This window comes from Mauremys mutica, chromosome 12 (genome assembly GCF_020497125.1).
Source record: "Mauremys mutica isolate MM-2020 ecotype Southern chromosome 12, ASM2049712v1, whole genome shotgun sequence".
Taxonomy (NCBI): domain Eukaryota; kingdom Metazoa; phylum Chordata; order Testudines; family Geoemydidae; genus Mauremys; species Mauremys mutica.
The window spans coordinates 14,334,170-14,345,171 of record NC_059083.1 but is presented as its reverse complement, the minus strand read 5'-3'; the positions used below and the strand labels follow the sequence as shown (position 1 = coordinate 14,345,171).

The following is an 11,002-nucleotide window of genomic DNA, read 5'->3' as shown; positions in this document are numbered from 1 at the left end:
ACTTCATTTCATTTAATTTCATTTGGTTTTTCATTGTTTGGTTATATCATTCATGCCATGTTGTATTAGGAAGAGAACATCACCAGACAGACATTTAAATTGTTTTATTTAACTAAAATAACAACGTTAAGTATTCTGGATTTTTTTTTCTTCAACAGCAAACATATAATATTTTAACAGAAAAGCAGATGTCTCTCACTTCTCACATTTATCTCCAGACTTCTTCTCCTTGTCCAGATGTATTATGCCTCCAACAGTCTTCTATTCATTCAACTTTTTGCGTTTAGGTCGAATTTAGCAGTGTTAAATCGAATGAACCCTGCACCCGTCGACACAACAAAACCATTTACTTCGACATAAAGGGCTCTTAAAATCGATTACTGTGGTCCTCCCTGATGAGGGGAGTAGCGCCGAAATTGACATTGCCATTTCGAATTAGAGTTAATGTGGCTGCAGTTCGACAGTATTGGCCTCCGGGAGCTATCCCACAGTGCACCATTGTGACCGCTCTGGACAGCAATCTGAACTCGGATGCACTGGTCAGGTAGACAGGAAAAGCCCTGCGAACTTTTGAATTTCATTTCCTGTTTGCCCAGTGTGGAGAGCACAGGTGACCATGCAGAGCTCATCAGCACAGGTAACCATGCAGTCCGAGAATCAAAACAAGAGCAACAACATGGACCATATGGGAGGTACTGGATCTGATCACTATATGGGGAGAGAATTCTGTGCTAGCAGAACTTCGTTCCAAAAGATGAAATGCCAAAACATTTGAAAAAATCTCCAAGGCCATGATGGAGAGAGGCCACAATAGGGACTCACTACAGTGCTGCATGAAAGTTAAGGAGCTCAGACAAGCCTACCAGAAAACCAAAAAAGCAAACGGAAGGTCCGGGGCAGGGCCGCAAACATGCCGCTTCCACGCTGAGCTGCATGCAATTCTAGGGGGGTCCGCCACAACTACCCCACCCCTGACCGTGGATTCCAAGGCCGGGGTAATCTCAGCCATGCCTGAGGATTCTGCGGAAGGGGAGGAGGAGGAGGAGGCCGAGCTTGCGGAGAGCACACAGCACTCCATTCTCCCCAACAGCCAGGAGCTTTTTCTCAGCCTGAATGAAGTACCCTCCCAAGGCAGTATCCTGGACCATGAAGCTGTAGAAGGGACCTCTGGTGAGTGTACCTTTGTAAATATAAAACATGGTTTAAAAGCAAGTGTTTTTTAATGATTAATTTGCCCTGAGGACTTGGGATGCATTCGCGGCCAGTACAGCTACTGGAAAAGTCTGTTAACGTGTCTGGGGATGGAGCAGAAATCCTCCAGGGACATCTCCATGAAGTTCTCCTGGAGGTACTCCAAAAGCCTTTGCAGGTTTCTGGGCAGTGCAGCCTTATTCCGTCCTCCATGGTAGGACACTTGACCACGCCATGCTAGTAGCAAGTAATCCGGTATCATTGCATGACAAAGCCTGGCAGCAGATGGTCCCAGTGTTTGCTGGCATTCAAACAACATCCATTCTTTATCTCACTGTGTTATCCTCAGGAGAGTGCTATCATTCAAGTCTCAGTGATTTACGCAGGAATTGGATTGACAGTGAAATTTACAATGGCAACTGGCTGAACAGTTATGGCTCTTAACAAGCATCTTAATTCTCAATTAGCCAGTTATTGAGGTAACCAGTTTTATGAATGAATGTTGTTTCATTCATAAACTTTACTTATGAAGTTACATTTAAAAAGTGAACAATTAAAAACAATTTCATTCATCAGTTCTACAGGCTTAGGGACCCAGTCTTATGGTGTTCCACAGGTAATAGGTAATAATTGGAGATATACCAATCTCCTAGAACTGGAAGGGACCTTGAAAGGTCATTGAGTCCAGCCCCCTGCCTTCACTAGCAGGACCAGTTTTTGCCCCAGATCCCTAAGTGGCCCCCTCAAGGATTGAACTCACAACCCTGGGTTTAGCAGGCCAATGCTCAAACCACTGAGCTATCCCCCCCCTGACTTCTGTATAGAGTATTTAGGTTAATTTTTCTATCTACCCAATGGGACTCAGTGCTCAGTCTAGAACAGGGATGGGCAAACTATGGCCTGCGGGCCGGATCCGGCCCTTCAGGGCTTTGGATCCGGCCCGCGGGATTACCCCTGGTGGTGCTGCGGGCCCGGCGCTGCTCTCAGAAGCAGCCCCCGGGCCGGGAGGCAAAGGGCTCCATGTGCGCACGCAGAGCCCTCTGCCCCCCCCCACCCAGGGGCCGCAGCACTTCCTGGAGTGGTGTGGGGACAGGGCAGGCATGCAGGGAGCCTGCCCTGGCCCTGGTGTGCGCCACTGCCACCCCGGAGCCACTTTAGGTAAGCGGCACCGGGCTGGAGCTCAAACCCCTCCTGCCCCCCGCCCCCCAACTTCCTGCCCTAAGCCCTCTGCCTGTACCTCGCACCCCTCCTGCACCCAACTCCCTGCCCTGAGCCCCTTTCTGCACTCCTGTGCATTCCAACCACCTGCCCTGAGCTCCCTGCTGCACCCTGCACCCCGTGCACCCCAACTCCCTGCCCTGAGCCCCATCCTGCACTCCGCACCCCTCCTGTACCCCAACCCCCTTCCCTGAGCCCCCTCTTACACTCTGCACCCCTTCTCTGCCCCAATCCCTTGTCCTGAGCCCCTTCCTCCACATCCCGCACTCCACCCCCCCTGCCCCGGCCCTGCATACAATTTCCTCACCCAGATGTGGCCCTCGCCCCAAAAAGTTTGCCCACCCCTGGTCTAGAAGATACCATCAGAGATGCTGTTTTGCAGTTCTCAAACTGTGGATTTGTGTCTCCAGAGGTAACAGGCTTGTTAACAGCAAAAAATGTTTTTAAATAAATAAATAATGTATAGAAGTGAGAAATAACAGACCTCAACTCTATTGTCCCTCTGCAAATTTGTGTACACAGGGTCAACTCCTTACCTCTCTTTAAAAGTGAAAAGTTTCAAAAAGTTCAATGAATAGAAGATTGTTGGGGGCAGAATAGATCTGGACAAGGAGAAGTCTGGAGATAAATGTGAGAAGTGAGGGACATATTTTTTTTGTTAAAATATTATGTTTGCTGCTGAAGGGAAAAAAACTGGAATACTTAACATTACTGTTTTAATTAAATAAAGCAATTTAAATGTCTGTTTGGTGATGTTCTCCTCCTAATACAGCCTGGCAAGAAAATCCTCCAAATATTAATGATTAACCTCTTGAATTGGCGATAGTTCACCTCCCAGTGACTTCATAAATATCTGCTTCAATGATCTTTGGTAAATGAAATAACCAATCATTTATTTTCTGATACAGCTGTAAAACTCATCTGAAAAGTTTTCAAAATAAATCACTGTTTAAAAATACCTTCCAAAAATGAAACCTACATCTATCTCTGCATTCTGAAGAATATGTACTAAGATTATAACAACCAACAAGAATACATTTTTATGTAGAAAACCATGATTAAATTGAGTCTTCCTGACTAGTTATTTAAATCAAATCCACCCTGCTGCTTCCCTGTGTGAACAACAAACCCCTCCACACTCTGCTCACACACAGCCACCAGCCTTCAAAGTCACTCCTGGCTGCACTGTACTGAGTGCGACTAGCCAGACACTCAGGAACTTACCAAACGACACAGCAACAACAGCCAGTTTTCTCCTCCCAGCCTTTCACCCCAAGAATGTGCATTTTGGACAGCTCAGTCCAATCATTAGTTGGTCACTCCCACAAAGGGGCCGGATTAGGCCACAGCCTTGTTCTTTCCAGTCAAATCCCCCAAACACTCCAATGAAAACACACAGGTCCAGACAAAACACTAAAACCACTTTACTAACTGGAGCAAGGGGGTTTTCAGGGATTACAAATTTTACCAATGTAAGGAAAATTCGAAGCATGCAGGTTTTCGCACCCCACCTGCTTTTGCAGACAGTTCAGAGTTCTGAGTACCCAGGCTGGATTCCTTCCAGCCTTGGTCCGTCCTCCCCACTCAAAGGCCCCTGTTGCCGTTCAAGGCATATTATTGACTTCTGTAAAGATGGGAGAGGAGAGGTAAAAATGGAGACAATTCTCCCTTGTTCCTTTGTACCACTCTCCTATTTGAGGTTCACCCCACAGCCGGGGGGCAGGGGACAATCAGTCTGTGGCCTAAGTGAGCGTCCAGCCGTCCTTCCGGTGAATTGGAACTCTCTTGTTCCCGGCTCCACAGCTGGTGAAGGGCCGGCTGAGCAATTACTGGCCACTTAGCACCTAGCTGCTGTGCAGGTGCCACTGTCTCTGGGGAGCTCCTCTGTGGGCGTTTTCCAGCTTTACAGCATGTAACAAACCTACAGCAAACTCTCCGAGCTCCACGGACAGTGCTGATAGACACATTTTAATGGGACAATAATATTCCGCAGACAATGGCTTTTCCTGATACCTCACAGGACATACTTTGGAGAAGATTAATCATTTTGTAAAAATTGGTGACCATAATAGTGTAGACCAGTATTTCTCAAGGGTGTTTCATCAGCACCCCCACTCTCCCTCCCTTCCACACACACACTTTGTGTCTGTGGTCATTTACGCCCCCACCCTCACAAGCACATATATCACCACTCAGCTCTAACAGCAGAGTAGTTGCTGGCGATGTGCCCAGCTCTGAAGCCCTCCAATAGCAGCACAGAAGTGAGGGTGGCCACATGAAAAGTGATGTTCCTCAATATCGCTGTTCACAGCAGACTTATCACCCCATTGACACCCCTACTTCTGTGCTGCTGCTTCACCTGGGTTTGAGAGCCTGAGCATTTATCCTCACCTCCCAGATGGGCCTGTTCCTCCTTCATGAGCCCCAGCCACCTGGGGCCGACTGCCAGTGCTCTTTAAAAAACAAACAACCTACACTGATCACGCCTCCCTTGACACATTCCTGTCCCTCCATTGGGAGGCTCTGCCCACAGTTTGAGAATTGCTAGTGTAGAGTCACCGTGGGGATTGGTAGCCAAGATGGTAACACCTGCTCCTTTCCGTCTCCGGGATCCCCAGAGAAAATGTCCGAGCAGGAGAGCAGAACAGATCCGATTAACACTAACCTTGCAAAACACATTTTGGTGATTTCAGCTATAAACATTCCCTCCATCTTTCAGCCCCAACCCCCAGCAAATTTAATGAGACTGGGCTAGAATTGGGAAGGTGGCATGGGTGATGGGTATAATCGCTGAATTATTGATCTCTGAGTGAAGAGAATACAGGAACCCTTTGGATAGCTAAACATGGACTACTACAGTTAACCCTCTTAGAATCATAGAATATCAGGGTTGGAAGGGACCTCAAGAGGTCATCTACTCAAAGCAGGACCAATCACCAACTAAATCATCCCAGTCAGGGCTTTGTCAAGCCTGACCTTAAAAACCTCTAAGGAAGGAGAGTCCACCACCTCCCTACATAACCCATTCCAATGCTTCACCACCCTCCTAGTGAAAAAGGAGGCCTCCCCCACTGCAACTTGAGACCATTACTCCTTGTTCTGTCATCTGCTACCACTGCGCACAGTCTAGATCCATCCTCTTTGGAACCCCCTTTCAGGTAGTTGAAAGCAGCTATCAAATCTTCCCTCTTTCTTCTCTTCTGCAGACTAAACAATTCCAGTTCTCTCAGGCTCTTCTCATAAGTCATGTGCTCCAGCCCCCTAATCATTTTTGTTGCCCTCCGCTGGACTCTTTCCAATTTTTCCACATCCTCTTTGTAGTGTGGGTCCCAAAACTGGACACAGTACTCCAGATGAGACCTCACCAATGCCGAATAGAGGGGAACTATCACGTCCCTCGATCTGCTGGAAATGCCCCTACTTATACAGCCCAAAACGCTGTTAGCCTTCTTGGCAACAAGGGCACACTGTTGACTCATATCCAGCTTCTGGTCCACTGTAACCCCTAGGTCCTTTTCTGCAGAACTGCTGCCTAACCATTTGGTCCCTAGTCTGTAGCCGTGTATGGGATTCTTCTGTCCTAAGTGCAAGACTCTGCACTTGTCCTTGTTGGACCTCATAAAATGTATTTTGGCCCAATCCTCTAATTTGTCTACATCCCTCTGTATCCTATCCCTACCTTCCAGCGTAACTACCACTCCTCCCAGTTTAGTGTCATCTGCAAACTTCCTGAGAGTGCAGTCCACACCATCCTCCAGATCAATAATAAAGATATTGAACAAAACCGGCCCCAGGACCAACACTTGGGCACTCTGCTTCATACCGGTTGCCAACTAGACATGGAGCCATTGATCACTACCCACCGAGCCCGATGATCTAGACAGCTTTCTATCCACTTAATGGTCCATTCATCCAGCCCATACTTCTTCAACTTGCTGGCAAGAATACTGTGGAAGATCATACCAAAAGCTTTCCTAAAGTCAAGGAATAACATCTCCACTGATCTCCCCTCATCCACAGAGCCAGTTATCTCCTGAAAGAAGGCAATTAGGTTACTCAGACATGACTTACCCTCTTCTTCCAAGTCTTTAAAAATGCACATTTACATTTCAAACTCTAGATTAGCTAAGGTGGACAAACTTTTAAAACCTCCCTATAAAAGTTGAATCTGAGTCAATTACATGCAAGTTGCTTAACCCTTTCTTGCCATTTGTCACAGAAGTTTACATCTCGTGTGGATTCCTCCATGTATAATGAGGTCTGACTTCCGTTTGAAACTTTTCCCACAGTCCAAGCACCTGTCGGATCTCTCCTGTGTGGACTGCCTGATGTTTAACAAGGTGTGACTTTCTTATGAAACTTTTTCCACAATCCAAGCACTTGTGGGGTCTCTCTCCTGTGTGGATTGGCTGATGTTCAACAAGGTGTGACTTTCTTATGAAACATTTCCCACAGTCCAAGCACTTGTGGAGTCTCTTTTTTGTGTGGATTGCCTGACGTTTAACAAGGTTTGACCTCTCTATGAAACTCTTCCCACAGTCCAAGCACTTGTGGGGTCTCTCTCCTGTGTGGATTGCCTGACGTTGAACAAGGTGTGACTTTCTCCTGAAACTTTTCCCACACTCCAAGCACTTGTAGGGTCTCTCTCCTGTGTGGACTGCCTGATGTCCAACAAGGTTTGACTTTCGTATGAAACTTTTCCCACACTCCAAGCACTTGTGGGGTCTCTCTTCTGTGTGGATTGCCTGATGGTTAACAAGGTTTGACCTATCTATGAAACTTTTCCCACACTCCAAGCACTTGTGGGGTCTCTCTCCTGTGTGGATTGCCTGATGTTTAACAAGGTATGACTTTCTTATGAAACTTTTCCCACACTCCAAGCACTTGTGGGGTCTCTCTTCTGTATGGACTGCCTGATGTTGAACAAGGTATGACCTTGTTATGAAACTTTTCCCACAATCCAAACACTTGTGGGGTCTCTCTCCTGTGTGGATTGCCTGATGTCTAACAAGTTTTGACCTCTCTATGAAACTTTTCCCACACTCCACGCACTTGTGGAGTCTCTCTCCTGTGTGGAGTGCTTGATGTTTAACAAGGTTTGATCTCTCTATAAAACGTTTCCCACACTCCAAGCACTTGTGGGGTCTCTTTCCTGTGTGGAGTGCTTGATGTTTAACAAGGTGTGACATCTGTATAAAACTTTTCCCACACTCCAAGCACTTGTGGGGTCTCTCTCCTGTGTGGACTGCCTGATGTTTAACAAGGTTTGACTTTCTTCTGAAACTTTTCCCACACTCCAAGCACTTGTGGGGTCTCTCCCCTGTGTGGATTGCCTGATGCTGAACAAGGTGTGACCTTCTTATGAAACTTTTTCCACAGTCCAAGCACTTGTGGGGTCTCTCTCCTGTGTGGATTGCCTGATGTTCAACAAGGTGTGACCTCGTTATGAAACTTTTTCCACAATCCAAGCACTTGTGGGGTCTCTCCCCTGTGTGGCTTAATTGATGTCTAATTATTTGTGTCTTTGAAATGAAACATTTCCCGCATTCGAGGGATTGAGAGCGTTTTTCTCCACTGTGGCTTCTCCCGTGGTTATTAACATCGGAGAGCTTATTGAAGCTTTCCCCACGGTCCAAGCATTGAAGGGGTTTCTCTCCAGTAAGGATTGTCGGATGTGTCACAAGCTGTGATCTCACAGTGAACCCTTTCCCACACTGAAGGTACTGCCAGGGTGTTTCTTCCTTGGGATTTGTCTGCTGCGCTCTGGGATCCTCCTCTCCTCCCCCAGCATTACTAGATTCATCCACTTTCTTCCCTGGATAGTTTCCCAGAAGCCTCTCTGACCTGTGCCAATTTCCCCAGGATTCTCCCTGCTCCAAGCACTGGGGAAAATTCCCTTCAGCTCTTTCCACAAAGGTGCCCTGTGGTTCCACTTGCCCGGGAACTTCCTCATGATGATTCCCCTCCTCATTCTCACTCCCTCGCTCAGCGCCTGCTGGGAGAGACACAATCCAGACAGGAGTCATTGTGTTGGGGAGAAAGAGGAATAGCACAGAGGGAAAACCCAACACAAAGACTGAGCAATTGGACTCCACCTCCACATCCCGCCCAAACACTCACAGGGAAGGAAAGCTGGGAAGCAAACTCCTGTAGGTAAGAGGCTGGGTGGAATGGCGTGAGCTACATCTGATGACTGCAGCCCTGTCCTGGCTGAGATGAGGAAGAACTGAGGGTGCTTACTCACACCATATTTGGGGATTCTCAACTTTTTCCTTCATTCCCTAGATGGTTTCTGTCTCAGTCCTCACCTGTATGGGGGCATCTCGGAAGCCTTCTTTCCTCGCAGGCCTGGAGATCCGGCACCCATGGCTCTTCCCCTCGTTCCAGCCGGGCGATCAGCTCAGGTTTGGGAATGGGGAATCCTGCACAGAGGGTGAAATCAGACCAGATCAGGGTGCATGGAGCATTGGTGGAGTATTTGTCAGAAAGGACATCCGGCGAGTGGAACCTGTCCCTGTGCTCTGCTGGAGGAACGTGGAATCCAAGAGGATGGAAAAATGGTCACTGAGCCCCCTTGCACAGAGGAAGTTGTCTGGGGAGGTGAGTTGAATTATTTCTACACCTTCACTAGGCGTTCCCAGGATCTGTGCGCTCTGGGGGCCTTGCTGACTCACACACAGCTCTGGACTTAAACCCCTGCCTCTTTCTAAACCTGCAGAGCCCAGAGCCCTCCCCTGGGCTGGAGCTAGTCCCAACGAGGGAGGTGAACAAGGATTGTGTGTGCAGCTGAGAAACAACACAGACAGGACAATGCTGGATTTATGCCCCTTTGAAAGCTGGACGGGTGGGGATGGTTTAGCTTGTCCATTGGTTTTTGACACCCATGTCCCATTGGAGAGGGCACAGAGATGCAAGTCTCTCTCACAAGGCAGCTGTGCATTATGGAACCCATTCACCTCTGATCTAACTGACATGGGAAGAACATGACCAGATTCAAACATGCAGACCCCACAGCTTCCAATAACCGAGGGGACGGGAATCCCTTACCCAGTGAGGTCACCATCTCATAGTTCTCCTGCATGACGTCCCTGTAGAGGGCTCTCTGAGCGGGGTCCAGCAGAGACCCCTGCGCCTGGGTGAAATACACAGCCACCTCCTCGAAGGTCACCGGCATCTGAAACACCAAAAGGCCCCGGTCATTACCTGCTCCTCCAGCCACAATTCCACTAGTCACGTGGGAGGAAGGCTAAAGAAGTGGAAGCTCTGGGAGGGCCAGAGTTGCAGAATCCCACCCCCACCCTGCTCAGAGGAGCCAGGAGGCTCCAGGGGGTGGGAGAAGGTGAGAGCTCCTTGTCCCCCCAGCACACAGAGCAGGGCAGGGTCTTCTCATTTCCCACACACCTGCCAGCCACAGGCTGATACGGAAGCAGAGCTCTGAGCCAGGGACAGGGACAGGAATCCCAACAGCTTCCCTGCGTATTTCACAGCAGCCTCTGACCAGTGGGGTCTCACTCCAGCACTTGGAGCCTTGAAAATGTTCCCAGCCCAGTGCAAGGGGGTGTATCCTATTTGAGAAATGGGGGAATGTCCCGTCTCCACTCCCCCATCACCAATGGGCCCACTCAGAAAAGCAGCAGGTTTATCACATCCTGTCTCCTCCCTGCCCCCGTCTCCCCAGGAGCTCCCTGAAAATCCCCTACCCCAGCTGGCTCCATCACCACTGAAGACGGGCCCATCTGGACCGAAACATGGACGTGATTCCTCAGCCTATCAGGGTGATGGGGGAGGTTACAGAAGAGGTTTCAGTCCATGTCACACCCCCACCCCCCGATTCCCGCCAGGCTCTTCATACCCTCCCAGTAACAGCCTCTCTGAGCCAAATGTTAGAAAAAGAGCATAACTGAAGGGGCCACTTTGGGGGATTTCCCCGCACTGCCCTGTAAACTCCTCTCCCTGAGGAACAGACGGAGCCCTCTGGTGGCATCACCTGAAGAACGAGCTGCCCTGGACTCCTGCAGCAGCCCCCAGGGACAGGCAGGCAGAGGCTGAGCCCAGTGGCCCATCCACACTCCCTGCCTGCCCAAAGCAGCAGTGACTCCGGTGGGGCTGAGATGTGAATCCTGCCCAGAAATCAGACCAGGGCCCCGGGCAGACCCCAAAACTCATGAGACACAGACCCCGCCAGCCCGGGGGTGTCTGACAATAACACACACTGGGAGCAGGGTGGGGGGGCTGTGGGGCTGGGTTTTTGCCTCTGTCCCCCTCCCGCCTCCCCACACCCCCCTTCCTTCGCAGTGCCCCCCCCACATCTTCCCCCATCCCAGCCTGCCCCCCGCAGCCCCCGCACCCGCCTCCTGCCCCCACCCCGCTCCCTCGCCTGCCCTCACCCCCGGCATCTCTTTGGCCTCCGCCCCCTGCAGCCCGGGGGTGCCGGGGGGGGGCGGGTCTCTCTCACCTTCCCTCCGAGCGGGGCCCCCGGGGCAGGGGCCGGGCCGGGCTGGGGGCTCTGCCCTGGGAGAGGCTCCTGGGCGGGGGGGGAGCAGCGGGAAGGGCCCTGCTGGAGATTCCCCTCTCCCGGCTGCAGCCAGGGCTC

At 50.0% G+C, this 11,002-nt stretch overlaps 1 protein-coding gene across 2 annotated transcripts; it reads right to left on the bottom strand.

Moving 5' to 3' along the window:
• Nucleotides 1-6,089: 6,089 nt before the first annotated feature.
• On the bottom strand, nt 6,090-9,507 carry LOC123345481 (zinc finger protein 585B-like). Of its 2 annotated transcripts, none has more exons than XM_044982431.1 (3): nt 9,457-9,507; nt 8,718-8,831; nt 6,090-8,404 (listed from the first exon to the last, which is right to left on the bottom strand). In XM_044982431.1, exons 1-3 carry the CDS (start codon nt 9,488-9,490, stop codon nt 6,633-6,635), a joined length of 1,920 nt encoding a protein of 639 aa, XP_044838366.1. In that variant the 5' UTR covers nt 9,491-9,507; the 3' UTR covers nt 6,090-6,632. The 2 variants fall into 2 exon arrangements, with proteins under 2 accessions (XP_044838366.1, XP_044838367.1); XM_044982432.1 differs by having other exon boundaries at nt 6,090-8,401.
• Nucleotides 9,508-11,002: the final 1,495 nt, after the last annotated feature.

Bases quoted from the DNA above. Each gene is read 5' to 3' on its own strand.
- LOC123345481 (XM_044982431.1), bottom strand. From the start codon at position 9,490: ATGCAGGAGAACTATGAGATGGTGACCTCACTGG. The intron at 8,832-9,456 runs GTAAGGGATTCC...CCCTCTGTGCAG, and splicing joins TGAGATGGTGACCTCACTGG to GATTCCCCATTCCCAAACCT. The intron at 8,405-8,717 runs GTGAGGACTGAG...TGTCTCTCCCAG, and splicing joins TCCGAGATGCCCCCATACAG to CAGGCGCTGAGCGAGGGAGT.